This window comes from Motacilla alba, chromosome 3, assembly GCF_015832195.1.
Source record: "Motacilla alba alba isolate MOTALB_02 chromosome 3, Motacilla_alba_V1.0_pri, whole genome shotgun sequence".
In the NCBI taxonomy this organism is placed as follows: domain Eukaryota; kingdom Metazoa; phylum Chordata; class Aves; order Passeriformes; family Motacillidae; genus Motacilla; species Motacilla alba.
The window spans coordinates 33,292,714-33,312,276 of NC_052018.1; the positions used below are offsets into that span (position 1 = coordinate 33,292,714).

The window sequence follows — 19,563 nt, forward strand, 5'->3', positions numbered from 1 at the left end:
TGCATTGAGAAAATTTAATAGGTGCTAAAAAATAAATTATCATAGTTTGAAAAGTAAGACATTAGTAGTGAGCTACCTTGAACTGTGTGGCATAGAAAGGCAGTGATAGTGAATGGAAATTGTCTCAAGGTCCTGGAAAGTTGGATTTTGAACCTGTTTTTAATATTTCTATCAAATATATGGAAAACGTTATAATCATTACTGGTAAAAAGTTAGAGGTAAGAAACAGTTAAAATAGACAGTTACTGATAAAGAGAAGATAAGCTTATTAACTGAGCTAAGCTCAGGCACCTGAGATGTTTTTCAGTATATCCAAATATAATTTTGTGTCTTGAAATAATAAAGGCACACTATATTTTCATCTTTATTCCAGGAAGCCATTATCCTTTAACCTTTTTTCCCTCAAGCAGGGAGTTGCAGTTATCACTAAAAGCTGGACTCGTCCTGTTATGCTTTGGCCAACAGGCCTCATATATCCAAGAGCTGCAGTACAACAGCTCCATTCTCTGCATTTGATGGTGTTCTGAAAAAATCTGGAATGCTGGTTCCAGATGGGTGTGCTTCAAGAAGGACATAGAAAACTGGAGATGATTCAGGTTAGGATTGCAAGAGTGATGAAGGAATTGGAAATGTGCTATTTGCTGAATGATTTAGAGCTCAGTCTGCTTAATTTAACAAAATCATAGGTAAGAGACCATTTGATCTCACTCTTAATGTATTCATTTGGGAGCAGAAATGTGATAATAGATAGTGCCTCCTTCTAGCAAACAGAAATAAAACACGAAGCAGCAGCTTTGAAGTTAAGTCAGCCAAATTAGGTTGGAAATAGGGTGCAAAATTGTAACCAGAAGGCGTGTAAAAACTGGAACAATTTACCAATAGGTATGACTCATTTACAAACACTAGAAATACTTAAGATTGCATGTGTTCCTGAAAAACGCACTGTAAGGTTGGTTGGGTTCTAAAAGCACCAAACCTCTGCATGATTTTGTAGCAGGAGTGATACATATAGTGTGTTATAGTAGGGCTGAGATGTTTGTATGCAATGCTTGGTGATCACAGCTGCTTGTTCACTCTTAACAAGCTCCCACAGACATGGACTTCCTTGAAGCCCATGGGAATCATGTAAAAACAAGGATTTCTCACACAGTAGAAGCAGGTTACCAAGAAGAGATTATTTTCCCTTCCCCCCCCGCCCCCCGCCTTTTCTTTATTTACATGAATTCAATTTGAGATCACATGAAATAAAAGTTATTAATTATTTAGTATAAAAGACCATATTGGATTCAAGATACTGGAGATGTGAAAATAATTGGAGACTGAGACATAGTGAAGGAACACATTAAAGGTCCTTTTCTTATTTTCCCCTAAACATTAAATTATCTCTTTGGGGAGATAATTTACTGGACTGACGGATTATTGGTCTGACCTCATGTGAATTTTGTTATATACTAATAGTGTTAGATTATACTCTATTATTCTCTGAGAAACAAAATCTGTAACTTTATTGACAGCTTGTAATGCAAAAGAATCTTTCTTTGAAATAAAGAGGATTAAAAAAACCTGAACAACCGGACTGAACTTTAACATTGATTAGTTGTATCAGTTTTACTATAACAACTTGTACTATAGCAACTGATTGTATCAGTTTTAATCATATCAACTTAAAACTAGAGCGTACATTTTGTTCATAGAAGTGTTGTTCTGATGTACTGGACAGATTTATCGTTCAGTTAATATCTCTGTTCCTTTAGATGTGAGTTTCCAGTGCTGGAAAAATACCCCAGAAATCAGCCTGTGTAACTGGATTACTTTCCAACTGCTGAAATTACTTTTTCTGTATTGTTTAGCTCTCAATGTTTTCAAACCACTTCATAGTACAGTATATGGAACGTGTTTGTAGCCTACGAGTTGCCACTATATCTGTGCAGGAGCTGCTTAGAGCCACTGACTGAGTCATTGCTAGAAAAGCAAAAGAATTAGTAAAATACTTGAATCAGAGAGAAAGCTGCATAATTAGGGCACTGCCTTTATGTATCCTATTATGTAGATAACATGGAGCTGACTGACTGGAGAGTGTGCTGGTGTAGACATTAAATTAAAGATTACAGTATTCAGAAGGTCTGCTCTGATAACAAGTGCTGTCTTGGGCTCTTCCACTTGATGGATAATATTAGACCAGCAGTACACTATGTACTTATCTTAAATGTCAGACTGTAACTGTTCTTGAAAGATTAACATACACAATAATCTGATTTTTTTCCCCTGATGTACATATCTAGAAGTTTATGAAACTTTTTTATGAGCCCTTTTATTATAATAATTTTAAAATGCATGTCATGGAAGCAGAGACTTTACTACCATATTTCTTATTAAAGTTATCTGATACTGTTTGATTCAGGCAATTTAGCATAGTTCCAATAAACATCAATATATTTGTGTGTGGTAAAGCTTTATATTTCCCATCAGATTAAAAATATTTTGCTTTCATTGTTACCTTTTGCAATGAACACGGTTTTGGTTTTTTGATCAAAGATGGTTAGATCGTCTGTATATATTATGCTCTTTATTTAGCTATGAAGTGGATTACATAACAACTGCACAAACATTGAAATCTAAAATTAGAAAATGGTACTTCTAATTGCCATGCAAAATTTAAACATGCAGCACTAATCCAAACATTTCTTGCTAAAATTTTTATTTAGCAATTTTACTATCTGAATAGCAATGGTTCATCACTTTTTTATAGGATCTATTTGTGCAGCAATATCAGTGAAGAATTTCTTTGTGTATGTATACACAAAGAAATTTGTTTTAGTATTTTGAGGACTCAGTTTTTTACTGGCTACTTGTTAAAATCCTTATTCTGTTTCAGAAATGTTACAGTTTGCATTGATAGGGTAAATTCATATGAAAAGAGTTTAAATTTATTCTTGATACTTGCTTAAAATTGAGTGGAAAATGTGAATACTTTTATGGTAAGTATAAAACCATCCTATTAATGACTCAATTGAGTATTTTAGGATAATTTATTGTTCACTGGAAAGGCAAGAGGGGAAAAGTAGCTGTGTTCTAACACTGCTAACAAAGCCATATATTTCATATATTCCACAAGTAGTACAAGTAAGAAATCACAAGAGCTGTAATTTGATGACATATTGGGTGTTTGTTTTTCCTTTTCAGTCGGTGGCAAAGACTGGGCGATTGCTGATTAGCCATGAGGCTCCCTTGACAGGAGGATTTGCATCTGAAATCAGTTCCACAGTTCAGGTACACAGATTATTTGTTTTTAAGTGTTCTGTGTGGATGAATATGTTTCCCTGTAGAAGAAATACTTAACACTACATTAAAAGTTGAGGTTTTATATGGTTTTAAAGTTATTGTCTTTTGCAGTTTTGTGCATGCTTGCCTTTCTTTGTCTGAACAGATGAGAAATCATGTACCTACTAGGCACTGTGCGTAGTGTCTGCTAAGCTAGAAATTTAACTTCCCCTGCAAAGCAGGGAGAATGTGCACTGTGAGATGCAGGGGAAAAATCTTCATGTGGAGTCTAGTTTTAATGTTCTTTTTTATTTTTCTCAAATGCTTATCCCTTGAGCTTCTTAAAAATACATTCTGGGAATGTTGAAATCAGACACAGAAAAAGCATTCATGTCCAGTACAGTATAACATAGTGTGACTCACAGTGTTCAGGGGCCTCTTGAGGAAAGTCTGCAGAAGTTGTTCACGTGTTTGTGGTGATACTCATGCACGTGTCAAGCTCGTACACACAGAACAACTTGGAAAGGCTCAGATGTACATCAGTATCAGTTACATCTGGAGCATTAGGTTTTGGAAGTCCTTTTGAGCTTTCTGATGTGCTTTATACCTGTACCTCCTTGGAAATTTTCCCCTTAACTTGATTTCTTTCCTGTGCACATCAGTAGTTCTAGTTTCTAGAAACATCTAAATTAAGTGTGTCCATCGCTATCTGATGACTCTTTTTTGATTATTTTAGGGTAGTTAAATTATAGGACTAGAATGAAATGGGATTGTAAAATTCACAATATTCAAAATATAAACCATGTAGGCAGTTATTAAAGCTTGGTAGTTAGCCTTTTCATGGGAAGGAATAGAGTTATTAGTTCTGGGAGTGTAATTCTGAATTAAATATGTAAAAGGAATCAGAATACTATGTTTCTTTATCTTTGTGGCATACTTTCTTTTAAAGAGTAGTTGTACTAATTTTAATGTAATTATATTAAGGTAAATTTATTTTTTCTGCCAAAATGTTTTCTCTATTAAGAACCAAACATGGTTGATAGAATGGCTTCACGGAGACCTTATAGCAGCCCTAGCAGCCCTCCGGTATCTGAAGGGAGCTTACAAGGAAGCTGGAGAAGGGCACTTCATCAGGAATTTTAGTGATAAGAAAGAGTAATGGATTCAAACTGAACAAAGGGAAATTCATGTTAAATATATGGAAGATATTCTTTACTGTGAAGGTGGTGAGGCACTGGAACAGGTTTCCCAGAGAAGCTGTGGGTGTTCCATCCCTGGAGGTGTTCAAGGCCAGGTTGAATGGAGGAGCTCTGAGCAACCTGGTCTACGTGAAGATGTCTCTGCCCATGGCAGGGAGTTGGAATGACATGAAGGTCCCTTCCAACCCAAGCCATTCTATGATTCCATGATATTTTATCCTTCTAAATGATCAACATTTGACCTCATTTCTTTAGTAGATAGACTCCGATTTAACTAGGACTAATAAAGCCATAAGGTACTGCCAGCTGTGAGTGCAGGAAATTAATTTTCTTTATAAATTCTCACAAAAATATGAAATAGACTCAACCAAAAGAGCCTGTCTTCTAGCATCTTGTATTATTATCAACACTTGAGGAGAAAACTATTCTTAGGTGAGCAGCAAAGTCAAAATCTACCATACAACAGAGGAAAGCATTTGTGGTGGATAAAAAAGTGAGTGGAAAAAACAATTTATTAGTAAATATCGTTGGAAAAACATGGGATGCCCAATAGTGCTAAAACTGCAGTATGGGTTTTTAATTCTCTGACCTCCACTGGGAAAGTTACTTACCTGATTGATCCTTCTTGAGGTGTTGTTTTTCATATCAGAGATATAGCTGACAAATATCACTTGTTTAGAAAACAAAGTTGAAAATGCTTTACTAAAGGGCTATTTATCTCTGTCAATATTGAAAGAAAATATTTGTTTTATTATAGTTGCTCATCATTTTATTTTCACCTTTCTTAGGAAACTAGGCTTTATATCTTAAGAAATATTGGTGTATTACATATCTGCCTCAGAATAAATTTGAATATAACTCTTTGACATTGCATTTATCCATGACAAGTTTCTTTCATATAAATTGCCTGATTTGACTCTGTTGGAAGCATATTGTCATTACTCTGTATCTCCGTTGTTGAAGATTCTATCATCCATACTAAAATTTTGATATGAGTTCTTTAAAGATTATACTGCAAAAGAGATAAAATAAAAAGTTACAACTTTTTAAAAAACAGTATTGTTTTAGGCATAATAAAGACTGCTTTTCTTATTCAGTTAAAAATCTTGATCTCTTAATGGTCAAGTTAAGTCTGTATGTCTAATATCACTGTGCTGTAAAAATGAAAGCAAAAAGTGAAATTCTCTTTTGCTGGATACAATGCTTACTGAGAATGCCAAAAATTGGGGATTGCAGTTGGCTTTAGTTTCTTCTTACACATGGAAGTAATAAGACTTCAATAAAATATGTCCAGTTGGATTAGATTGTTAGTTTCCATATTGTTATTCCATCCTTTCTGTGAGGTCTCATCACAGAAATAAGGTGAATAGAGGTATATAGGCTATTTTAAAAGTTAGTGGTCACATACACTTCATGTGATATACAATTCAAGGAAAAGAGATCAAATGGTAATGATGGCTTTCAGTCACGAACTATAGGAAAAATACATTGAATACTTTCCTTTTTGCATATGAGAGATTAAAAGCAGCATTTGGAGAGCATGTTAAATCAGATTTGTTGCGTGTCAAGTATAGAGTATTTTAAAGGGGTATGTTACTGCACCAAGTGGTCATTTGCTCTGCTCAGACGCAAAACTAAAACCAAGAAAAGATGGTGTACTTAAAACTCTACATGATACAACTTTGCTCTTTGCTCCAATATTTCATATGTACTCTCAATGGGTATTGTGAAGTGAGCAACAGATACCAGGACAAATTCCATACAGGTACAGTTAAAAGTCAAAATAGTTTATATGCTGTATGAAAGTTTGTAAAATTGTTATGTTCAGCAGAGGAAGGGTTAAACTTGCATAAAGCACAGTTTGAGAAGTGTTGGGAGAGAAACCCACTGAGATGTCACTTCCAAAATAATGAAGAATTGTGTGTGGAAATCATCAGTATATTAATCATTTGTAATACACAGAAACATAAATCCAGTAACTGTGTCCTGTTTAAAAACAAAAATAAAAAAAAAAAAGAAAAGAGAAACAGGCAGGATGGAGACAGCTAGCACAAAGAGTAAGAGACTCTTTGGATTACTTCACAGGGCTGCTGCCTGCTAGCACTGGGAACTTGGTATGGGATGCAGGAGGAAGCAAGCCTTGTGGGATGTTTAGAGAAGGAATAAAACTGGAGAGATGTGAGGGCCAAGGTGGTTTGGGGAAACACAGATATGGGAAAACAGAGTGAAAAGGATAAAAAGGAAGCTTGTATTGTGGCTTCAATAGTATGGTGGTTGCTATTTTCTGATAGGGCTGAAATAAATTCAGGGAAGTAGCATATACCCTCTGGCATTGATCCTGCAAATACAGGAAATCTACATCTCAGGAAGATCTTGGTGGTTTTCTACCCATTCTCTGCAAGTAATGGCTAAAATTATTAAAAATAGAAAATTGCTTTAATAATTTTTAGTGTTTTCATTTAAGGAATTTAAATTTTCATTTAGGAATTTTGATTTTTGTGTCCATTGATGCCATTATAGCTGGATGTGCTATGAAAATGTATGCTGTAATTAAAAAAAAAGAAATATGTATGAGTAAAGAAATTTGTTAGCTGACCTGGTAAAAGTCATTGCTCTCTATAGAGTAACAAGTCAGCGTGTTGTTTTTGGTAGGCAGTTGCAGAGATGCATCATTCTTGCAGGAGCAGAGCATTTCCGATTTAATTGTGGTTCTTGTCTTTAGCACTTTCTTTTCTCACTGCCGGGTAAGTACTTTGTCCTGGGGCATCTGCCTGCACAGGGGATGTTGGGTCAGCTACCAAAGAAATGTTCAGGTGAGCACAGCTCAGTCCTCAGGAGCCCTTCCAGAGGACTAGGCATGTTTCTCAGAATTACACAGAAGTATCAGTCTTCCAGAGGACTGGTATCAATCAGAGGATAGGACTCAGAAAACTCAGTGAAATAATCTGTTTCTGAGAGTTGAGTTACATGATCTTATTTTTTTCAAATCTTGCATTCTGTATCGGCAAATTGGATATAACAGTATTTGACTGTTTGATCAGTGATGCTTTAGATTTCTTCCTACTGCAGCAAAATAAGGCCTAATCTCCACTAAGTGATGTAATTTCCTGATAGAGTGTGGCATTAGGGGAAACTATTAGATGAGCTGGTTTTGTCAGAAGCATTTCAGGAAAAGGAAAAGTGGGTATATTGTGAAATACCTTTCAAAGACGTAAGAGTTGCACGGCAGTTTTATCCTAAAGCAAGTTACCATAGGAAAAAATGTGCCCAAAAAATTAAAAGAACAAGGAAAAGAAATGTAATGACTTCAGCAGCATGAACATTTAAAATAAAATGATCTGGTACTGACTGATATTGAGCAGGAACTGTGTTGAGTAACTATTATTTTACAGAGTCCTAATGAAAGATTTCACTTTTCCAACAAAATGCTTTCAGAATGTTTGTCCCAAATACTACTTCATACCGTTGCATTATCTGTCTTTAGAATTTGGGATGTTGAGATTTTCAAACACTTCCATTATTTCAGTTTTCCCATGAGTAGAAGTTAAGGTGGGATTTCCCAAGGAAGCTGGAACAGTCCTCTGTGGGTCTCTGTGGTGTTTTGAGGAAGTGAATGCAGTGCAGTACTTAAAAATATTCATGGGACCAGGTTTGAGTTTCAGATTGTGTACCTGTATTCATACTTAGTGCCAAAGGAGCTAGTGAATAACTTTGTCTTTGGGATTGATTTTCAAGTTGTGGTGAATAGCATCAGATTTTGTGCTGGTGCCACTTGAAATCTTATTTTAATGAACAGGCTGTAAACTGGTATTAAAGTCTGACTTTATGGAAAGCAGTGATTCTGGTGTAATTGTTATTCATTTCTAGATAAATGTTTTCATTCTCACAAGGTGTATTGAAGCAAATTGCCTTTTGAACTGACCTTTGAGACATAATGGAATGTATATGTGTTAAGAAGCTGGAGGAGCTTGAGGTACAAATTGTGAGAACTAATTAATTATGGAAATGAAGAAAATTTTAATTGTTCTCTATTCATCTGGAGAAATAATAAAAAGACTCAAATATATTTCCCTGAGTTGATTAGAAAAATAATTGAGGCTAGCGTGGACAGCTTTTCATAGGACACAGACTTTTTTCACTGAGTACCATTTCATGGAATGGCTAAAGAAAGAGGCTCTGGACTAAATGTAACATAAATATCCAAGGAAAAGGCTCACTAAAGCATGCAGGTACAGCAGTATGGTTGTTCAGCTGATGTAAAAAAATTATTACATCTGAATTGATATTTTTAACTTCCTTTGACACAATTACAATACAGTAAATCACAATTGCAATAGGCAGTAAAATTGGAAGAAATGAAATATTGACACAATGTGGTCCTTCATTTGTTATCCTGTTTAACTTTTACTATCACTCTTTTGGCACATCTAGCAGCAATCACAAACTACAATATAAATGTCTGGTTTTATAGATCACACCATCAGTTTCTGTCAGTAGGAGTGTGATCTAGAAAATATTAGTATAGAATATAAAGAAAAGCTAGGATAAATACAGGCAAATAAATTCAAGGTGGTCATAAATTGTTTAGCAATACAAAAAAGAACAGGGATTTGAAGGAAAAGAAGATTATTTCTTAAGTGAGGAATTAGGAGCAGTAAGGGAAATATCAGCATAAAGTTGCCATTCAGTGACTAGAGATAAAGGTACATGAAAACGTTGCCTGTGTTTATTAAATGTGACTTTAAACAGTTCAGCAAACTCCCAATTTATGGTGCAAGATGAACTAGAAACAATTTTTGCTATGCAAGTCTGGAGTCTTGCATAGCATTGAATGTCAGCATATTTTGTTACACAATGTAGAAAATAAAGGTGAATAGGCAAAATGGTACAAACCCAGGGTTTCTCAAAGGAAATGAAGCTTTGTTATTCATCTATTTAAAAAAAAAGGTTTATGCACTATGAAAAATATTTGAAAAGTAAGATTCAACAGTGATTGTGAAAATTCAGTAAAATTGATATTTAAAAAATCCTCTTTCAGATTAGGAATTTGATGAATGAATTTAATGTGAATTGTTTATATTAATTATCAAGTTAAGATTTATTCTTTATTTTAAAAGAGCTTTCCAAAGAGCTTGGATATAGCAGTAAACATTTAGTATTTTTTTTGTTTGTTTTCTTTTGTAAATAAGAAAGAAGAAATTCTGTGCCTTGTACTCCACTGTGTGCCCTGTGGAGGAGCATTGCCCCTCACTGTATAGTGCCTGCACAGTCCTGGGCTTGTGAGCCCAACTGTTGGGATTTGGTGGTTGTGTTTCTCAGGCAGAGATGGCATTTTCCTGAACCTGTATCACATTTAAAAGAGAACAAAAATCTAACAAGCAATGCCTGTTCACAGTGTGGTGCCTGGGACTTTCTTCACACTAAATCTATGAGGCCGAAACTGTTCTGGATGTTGCACAAAAGTCTCTTATTATAGTTTGTTTCACTGCATGGAAGTATCTTAATTTTCATTTGTCTTACGTTCTGATACCTATGAACATATAGATGTCTTGGTTAATAACTAGGAAATGCAGTAGAGGATGTGAGAAATTCAGCACAGGATGAAATGGACTTCCAGGATATTTTGTTTGATGTTATCATGTGATATAGTCCAGTTTATCCATCAGACTTTTATGCATATTTATTTAATTTTAGTGAACATAAGGAAGAACAAATTCTTCACAGCAAAAACAGCAAATTATTGCAATAGTGGCATATGTTATCAGTTCAGCTACAAGGGACTGTTGTATTCTCTCTAGGCTCGAATAAATGCAATACTGAGCAGAGAAGAGTGATTTAATGAATTCAGTATAGCCAAATATTGAACAGGACACAGTATTCTGTACTGTGCAAACCTCCCAAATACATTTCTTAAAACAAGCACTCACCCCCCCAAATCCTAAAACAAGATTCAACATTGGGAAATGAAGTGCTCAAAAATGGTCATGGATTTTCATAAAATCAGTCCCAGAATACATTCTCTAAAGGTGTAAACATTGTGTTTACATGTCCAATTAGTCCAGTATCTAGACATGACAGATATCAAAATGTCTCATTCATCTGCAGCTTAGCTTGAAGTATTTTCAGCTTCTGTGGAGCACTTAATGAAGAAGTCCACACAGGAGTGGGCACATGGGCTAAGAGTAGTCCCGGCCATGAGGTTGCTCGTGCACACCCGCTCCTCCTGGCTTTGGGCAGGGTGTCATTCCATGTGTGAGAGAGGACATGAACCAATGCCTTGCCTTCAGGTGGTGTTTCAGTCAACCACATGTGGCACATACTTCTTGATTGCAAATGATTAAAGTGTTTGAACCCCACTGGCGCTGATTTGGACATTACACTACGCGAGTGTGCCCCATCTACTTGGCTTTGGGTCTGTTCTGTCTAAAAAAATATGGGTTGAGGTAAGCTTTTCCCATATGCTATGGGGCTAAAGCTGTTTGTTTACATAAAAAATGAGACAGGAGCTTGGCAGTTTCCATAGGCACTGAAAGGAGAGGAGAACAATAAGCTCTGCTTGACTAAAAGTCTTCTGTAAGTGAGAGAACAAGTCCAGCAGTAAGGTTTTGAGGGACTATTCCCACTGTATGTGGATAAATGCCTGCTCTTTTGGAGTGTGCTGCACATGCCAGCTTTGCTGCTGCAGGACCGGAGTTCACAGATGGAAAGGATGGGTTGGAGGGGAGGTGTGTGCCCATGAACACCTCACCATGGATGGAACAGGGAAAACTCAAGCCAGTGATCAGCTTGTGACTGCCTGCTTCTCCAGGCTGCCGTTTATGGTGGGCAAAGACCTGCGAGATAGGCACTTTTAACAAAAGCATTCAACTGAGAAAAGAGCATTTTTAAAACTGAGGGTTAACTTGAATACTTTCTATGGAGTTACTTATTTTCAAGTAATGTATTGAGCAAAGGCTTTTGGGATTGTAACAAAATAACCCTTTCCCACTTTCAGCTGTGTTGTGTGTTAGGCAGAGGGCAGCATTTCTTACAGCTGCATCAAACCCTGTTTGTTTTCTCATGTCAGAACTGTTTTTCCTTGCATTGGTGGGGTACAGTAGTTTGCAGCCAAGTACTTTTATTTTTAAATGCAAATTCCTGAAGAGGCACGAGTTTATCCCTGGGCAATATGAAGTGGTAAAGTGGCAGAATAAGCTGAAAGTCATTGTGGTTCAGTGGAATCAAAAGTTTTAACTACTGAACAATTCAGTGTTTGATTCACCCTAATCACTCAAGTGTAGAATATAAAGTGTGCTCTTAGTGTATCCAATGAGGACATTTTTTCCATGTTCTAATATTTAATTTGGCATGCAAATGTTCATATGCCTGAGGCTGAGCTCCAGCATCATTGTCCTGCTGATACACCCATGTTCATTCAATGTGATTTATAACTTCGAACAATGTGTTTAGTCTTCCATATGCTAATTCTGAAAAAGACCAAAAATATGGGCACTGAGGCAGAATTAAACTTTTCTCTTTTCTGTACACTGCCCTGCCCTCCATTTGCATTTTCATCTTTCTAGATATCAGGAATCCTTCTATTGGAAGGAACCTTTTTTTACTTACTCTAAGGTAGAGTTTACATTTACAGTTTTAATGCAAACTGTTTTGATTAGATTCATGTTGTGATTCTAGCATTAACATTTCTGATAGCTCATGGAGCTGATAGAAATTAAATGGTTTTAATTGTGAGGAAGGCAAAAAAAACTTCTCTAACTGCACATCTTATGTTTTTTGCTCTGTGATCCAGTGATATTTTTCTTTTTTTTTCCTCTCTAACACCATATTGTAGTTCAGTAACATCAGCATTTCTAACTGATATGTAAATATAGCTAATGATGATCTGGGAGAACATCAGAGCTATGAACTTCCCTCTAACAATTTTGGGTTCCTCGTATAAGCCTATTACTCAGCAGGCCTTTATATTACACCCTGTCAAATCATTGACTCGTTGCTTAATGAAAGTTAATATAAATAAAGTTTTTTGAAATTCTAGACTCTAGATGATCTATGACAGGTCTCTAGAATAAGGCAAATCTGCAAAGCAACTACTAATTCAAGGATATTCAACTTCTCTCCTGCCTGAAAACTGAACAATACCATGTGTAACTTGCTTTATTTTGTTTGGCATTATATTTAATTCCCAGTAAATTGTGAGTTGCTTTAGAACTACTAGTAAATGCTCTGAACAGCAGTTTATGATAGGGAGCCTAGGAGTCCCCTGGAAAAGTGTAATAATGACCTTTCTTTCAATTTCCAGTGCCCTGGAGCTATAAAAAATGTCTTGGGTGGTGAAAGTCACTCAACCTTTGGCATAATTTCTCCAAATGCCTCAGTGGGATGCCAGAATCCTTTACTAGCCACAGGTACAGCAACTTAAAACATACTAAGGCCCTCTGGCAAGTTAGGGTAAAGAAAAATGTGGAGGTTTTTAATTGCACTTTATGTCAGGTTTACTTCCTTGGACCATACAATCACTACCTTGTCTTATTTACTGAAGAAATTATCTTTGGCTGTTGGTTTGGGGTTGTAAAGTGCTGAGTCTTGCAAGTATATTCTGTTTTTTCCTGGCCTTTCATATTTTGATATGGCTGCTAGAAATGGTCTGGCTAGACTATTAGTTTAGAGCAACAGACATAGTTCAGAGTAGCATGATTAGAGAAGAGTGGCCTGTGACATATAAAAATCTATGCAGAATAGGGGAAAATCATAAAGCAACACAGAAAATCTATCCTTCTATGTTAATGGCTCAGTGAAGTTTTAAAAATAAATATGTAAATAACTTTGCTTTTTTCATTTTCTTGCAGGTTTAATTTAATAATTACATAAAAGGCCTACAAAACAATGTGTGTGTGTATTTATTAATGTTTTATGTATGTTCACAAGATCAAATTATTTCAGTTTTGTGATGAATGTATTTGTAGGAGGGGATGTAAAAAGAGCCTCTTGAGCTCTTCTGAGCTTCTGTGCTCTTCCAGAGTACTGTGAATTTTATACTGTTGCTGTTGGCTACATTAAGATTTTTAATATAGAAGAGAAAATAGAGGGTGCAGTTTTCCTGCCTCAGAAAACTAGTCTAGGAGTTTCTGCTGCTTCCTTGAGAAGGGAACTGCCTGATCTCCCTGGGGCAGACACAGCTTCTTAGTGCCCATATGTCAAACCTGGCTTAAAGCCTCAAATCTGGATCTACAACAGTAGGATAAGTTATGACAGTGCCAAGTTTCCATGTTATAGGTAGGCACAGAGGAAGAAATTTTCAAATAGTCTTATTTGTCTAACAGTCCTTTTGAATGCAAATGGGTTCATGTTCATTGCAATCATGTAGGGATCTAGCAGTTACAGTGAGGCAATTGAAAAGCTACAAAAGTGGTTAAAGTCAGTTAAAAATGCCTGAATAGCAGATGTAAGCCTGGAGCTAATTTCCAGTGAAAAAAACAGTTACAGTCAGCTACATGAGAAAAATAACCACACTGGGAGAGAACCTTGTGTGTCCCTCTCTTCCTAGGGTCTTACCTGTGACAAGATCTGTGCTAGAGAAAACTCTTTTCTGTAGTGTAACACCAGCAGAAGAGAATGAACTAAGGTACTCCTAGTTGTGCATATAATTTCATATGCTGTATATCAGCAGTGCCTGTGATGCTTTTTGTAGTTGTGCTGTTTGCTACCATAGTGGCATTTTGAAAGGCAGCTTTATTGAAAGAGCTATAGCAGTACTGGCATCTGTCTGCATCCTGTTGGGAATGTTTGTTACTCTTACCACACTTAACAGTGATCATGGTGAGTGGGAGACAAAGTTCTAGGCACACACGCCACAAATCCTTCAATCTAATGACACCTATCTCACAAGCAGAAAAGGCTAGTGAAGATTTCATGCTCATTGTGACTGAGGAAGGAAGGAAAGGCTGCTTTCTCTTTACCAAACACTGAAGTAATAATTTTATAAAACAACATTCAAAACTGAAAAAGTTTCTCTACAAAGAGCCAAATCTATCTTTTATTAATCTACATACAGAAGTTTCTGAAGTTTCTGGAAAAGCTGATCTGTGTAGCTGTAGCTGGAATTGTTCCTCAGATACATTTGTTTGGAAATAATATTTTGTTCCTTGTCATCACTGAAGAAGTGCCTTTTATCCATGTTCCAGCAAGTGGCATGCTCATCACCCGGCTGTGTTTTGTTGAAGCACTAAGCATGCACAAATGACTAACAGTAAGTAACTTGGGTGTCTAAGGCATGCAAATGTCTTCTTGAATAGATGTGAAATGGGCACAAAAGAGTTTCACTTTTTCGCTATATCTAGTGAAAACATGCTATTTCTCCAGTACATTTTAGAGAAACTGCTGTCCTACATTTGGAGTAATGCAGATTAGGAAGGAATATAGATAAAATGCGACTTTCTACTCAAAGCAATATTAAAAAAAGACCTGACTCTTCTCCCAGAGGGTGGTAGGCAACACAAGATTGGTGGTAGGCTGCACAGATTTCAGTTGTTACGTGGATACCATATCTTCTCAATTCCCATGTGTCTCTGGCATTTTCAAATTGGCTCTGAGTTGCCCACAGTGAAAATGTAGGCCCTGGTGATGAAATCTGTGGAATTAAGATTTCATCCTGAATACCTCTTTTTTAGTATTCCACTTCTTTCACATGTCAGTGTATGGAGAGGATGGTTTGCCCTAAGAATCACCTGTTTTCTTTGGCTGATAGCACATACGTACAATTGGAAAGCTCTAGTTCTTTAAGGAAAAGACTCTAGTGCTTTGCTTTTTTGTATCTTCTTTTGTTCAGCCAACAAGGTTAGTTCTGCTGCACATTTATGAATAATCTTGCAGTAAGTAAATAGCTGAAAAGTGCCAAGAAATAATATGCCAAGACTATGTTCTAATATTAAAGTGTTTGGAATAATATTGATGGATGTATAAAAAAAAAGTATATCACTGTGCGTTCTAGAGAAGAAACTTTTCATGGTTTTGCTCTAATTTTGTTGATTTCATCAACATTAGAATCCTATATGGCTTTGTACTTTATATTGCATGAATATCCAGTACTTACTGTATATTGGGAGACCTAAATGAGTCTGTATAGCAGCCAACTGTAAGAGTAAACTTGTAGCTTGGACACACTTATATTAAGCTCTATTAGTCAAAATGAAGTACCTTTTCTGAGAGAACTCAGTGTTTCTCAACATAATGATTCGGTTCAAAATTGCACCCATGCCACATGAAATGGTAAAAAAAGCAGTAAAGAAGGAATCTTCATTACCCAGTGTGTCTTGCCTTGCTGGAAGTTTTAAAAGGCAATGCAGTACATTTATGGGCATCACACAACCATCTTAAAAATATGCCACAATTATGGTGGGTCTGTCAGAGACAATCAGAAAAGGAAATTCTATTATTTTCATCTTTGTTTTTAAAGTCATTTGTGAGACTCCTCAGTCTTCTGTTTTCCACTCCTTCTCATATAAGTTTTCTTTTTAAAAGTGTCTGTTTTTTCCTTTATAAGATACCTGTAGTTAGACAAGAAGTCTGTATTTTGTTACCTAAATATATGGCTTGACTTAAAAAAAAAAATCCTGCTTGCTTGTTTTTCTTAGTTGTTCTCATTCAAGAAACTGAGTGAAAAAAGGTTAATCTAATCTACTCTAAAGTAATCTAATCTCCTAGTTCTTCCTTTTAAAGTTGATAGTGCATAGATCATCTGTGGAAGAAATGAGAGAAAAATGTCGAAATACTTATTCAAAAGAAAGTACTGAAAGAAAAAGGGAAAGGTCTGTATCTAAGTTTTCTGTTCACAGGTAGTTGAACCACTGAGAGCAACACGTCATTTGTTAACTTTGGCATAGCTAGCATTTCTTTATAAAGAAGCTTTTCTACCTTTTGAGAGAGATATGATTTTTACACAGCAGTTTTGCACTCATAATTGTGTGACTGAAAAGGTGTTGGGTTTTCTGTCCATATCTGACCACTTATTTACTGTTTTCAGAACTTCTTTAAATTTAGAGTGCTTTAGAAATAAGATGTGAAGTTGTGTGGTTTGAAAGGTTCTCTTAAAATGGATTGTCAATTTGGGAGTATCTTATTTCCTGAGGCAGCAGCACTTTCGTGTTTAACTGTGATGTGTTTCATGCTTTGCAGATTTAGCTGATGAAATTTGCCTCCCCATGGAAAGAGATTGACACTTGGCTTGCAAGTGTATTATGCCAATAGATACAAAAATCTATTATGCTAATATAATGAGAATTTTTTGAAATAGAGATAAAATTAAATTTAGAATAAAAATTATTTTTCCTGTCCTTTCCTGTGATTTATTTCCTTACCTGTGGGCTGAACTTGCCCCTGAGCAAGCATTGTTTATGCTTTTTTTTTAGGTAGGATGGCCTGCAAAAAAGGATGTCTGAGAGTTATTGCAAACTATGTTTCAGAAATCTTTCCATACTGAATTCATTTTCATGTCAGAGATGTGAACCTTTCAATCACTTAACTTTTAGAAAATTGTGTGACTTCTGTGATGTTGTGAATACATAATTTGAGCCTCCTGTGGTTAAAAACATGGCTTTCCCAGGAATTTAAAAGATGCAAAAATAATAATCTCTGCCACACATACAACATTTGTTGGACAGAGGAATATCCACTGTGGTAAAAGAACAGTGTGTTTCTCTGTTACACTGATCATATATTTTGTATTTAATGTGTGCAGTCTAATAGAAGGTAAGCAGGAATAATTGAATAATAATTGATGCCAGGGTGAGGCTATTAGTCATTATCACTTCTCATGAACATCACAGCTAAATACACTCTAGATGACATAATAAAATTAGCTGCTATAAATTTTAAAGAAAATCCTTCATATCATCTTATTATGATACATAGTAGAGTTGTACTATGAGAACTGTTGAAAAACTGGCAGCCAAATGACTTCATATTGCAGAAGTGAATTTCAGGTCTGAGTTGTGGTAGTACATGATACTGCTCGAATTAAAGATGAAAGAGAAATCTGCTACTGGAACTTGCATTCCAGTGTTAGTAGCTTAAACTATGACCAGAATAAAATGTATTTCTAAGCATACAAATGTGCGTTGCCAAAGAAAATATCTTCCCTAATCTGACTGCATCTGGTAGTTAAATAAAATTGCTGAATATCTAAAATAAAATGGTTTTACAGTGTTAAATAAAATAGAATTTTGGTTTGTTATTGAAGTTCTATGGGCTACACATTTTTATAATTATGTGGGCAGTTTTTCTTTAATCAGCCCCTAAAATATTTATTATGGTAGGTATATTTAACATTATTAAAACCAGGTCCTCCTCACTGACATTATAAAATATTTTCTGGGTGAAAAAAAAAGTTGGTTCTTTGCGTATGTTGCAGTGCTTTAGTGCTTCACTGTGGGATGCACTTCTGCATAAGTTAGTCCTATTCTGAGTCATGAGCTGGGAGTGCTGCTAAAAATATGATGAAGATCGCTTACACCTATGGAAGCAAATCAGATTTATTTTACTTGAAAAGCCCTGTGCAATATTTATAATTCATTGCAAGTGTGAGATCTTGGTTCTTTGTTTGTGTGCTAACAGGTATCATGCCAGCTGCAAGCAGCAGCCCAGTGCTCACTGCCTTGCAAGTTACCTGGCACTTTGAGTATGAGAGGTATGAGGCCAAATTATCAGCCCTTGTGTAACATCTATCTTAATACAGTCCTGCTTTGCAGTAGTTAAGGTCAGTAGCACTGAGAGGCATAAAAATAGAGCCAATGATTGCAGTGTATCAAAACAGGGCTGAAATAAATTATGAGATAGGTAAGGGCCAATATATAGGTTACTTCTATTCTTGACTGACTGTGACAGCATTAATACCACAGCCAGCATTGCAGTGGAAGTAAACACTTAAAATGCTGATTGAAACCATCAGGAAAAAGAGCTATAAAAGTATGGGATAACACTAGGAAAGGCTGGGCTTCATGACTTACTGGATATACAAATCTGACAAGCCATTCAATTGTGACTGAATTAAACATACGTGCATTTCCTTTACTTTCCTCTTTGTCACAAGCAGAGGGAGGAAAGTCTCTTCAATTCAGCCGTAGGGAATGATATGAAGCATGTTCTCCCTTACAGGAAAAATACAGCCTGAGTAGTATCAAAACATCCCAAAGCTGCCTTCTGTCATAACTGAAATCCTCTGTGATACTGACTAGAATGGAGTCTCACTAGATAGCACAAATGTGTTAACTTGAATAGAGCAAACAGCGTCATTTTCAACAAAACCTTCAACAGAGGGTGTATCTTCTCTCTCTCCCCTTGATATCTATTGAGGGCTGAAAGGAAACCCCTTCTTTCCTCAGAGAATTGTCATTTACACCCACGTCAATTGCTGGAGCCTTAACAATTTGCTTGGAAATAGCTGCACTGTGCAACAGCTTTATTTCTTGTAACTGACAGTTTCTGCAAAGGCGTAGAGACAAATTTCTGACAGTATTCCAGGAAGCTTCACTGTTTAGGAGTACTAGATGTTCATCATACCTTTCTCCAGTCAGTTGCAAAATGCTTTAATTTGTGTTTGCTTTTAATTTTGTCATAATCTACTAGCAGTAGATATATTAGAACCTGAGGCAGTTGAGGAAGATGGCTGAGATAAGGGTTTCAAATTACTATTAAGTTTGGCCTGGCAGCTGAAGTGATTAAAAGTAATCATATTGTAACATGCCTTTGTATCTCTCCTGAGGAAGTGGCTGTGCTTGTGCTTCCTGAAACCTTAGTTTAGACAAATGAGAAGGAAAAAAATGGAGAAGTATGGCTGCAAATTTTACTAGCAATTTTCAGGTTTGAAAATAGTGACATAAATATTGTTTTGATGCTTCCAAAATGGAATAATAACTCTTAGGTTTTTTAAACTGTAAAATTTTTCTCTTTTTTTTTTTTTTTTTGGGGGGGGGGGGGCAGGGCGGGAAGGTTTTGTTCCTAAGTTCCTGATTGGACTAAGTTATGTGAATGATGCTGAACTGCTGGTATACATCAATCATGAAAAATCAAACCAGTCATCACATTAAGCTTCCTATATAGGTGATTTTGT

General features: G+C 36.0%; 1 protein-coding gene across 1 annotated transcript in view; it reads left to right on the plus strand.

Annotated features, from left to right (window-relative positions):
* The window catches only part of BCKDHB (branched chain keto acid dehydrogenase E1 subunit beta), a 109,072-nt gene that overhangs the window by 58,891 nt on the left and 30,618 nt on the right, over positions 1-19,563 (plus strand). The window contains exon 9 of the mRNA XM_038130639.1: positions 3,184-3,270. Within this exon, the coding sequence (XP_037986567.1) occupies positions 3,184-3,270 (87 nt within the window). The remainder of the gene's footprint in view (positions 1-3,183; positions 3,271-19,563) is intronic.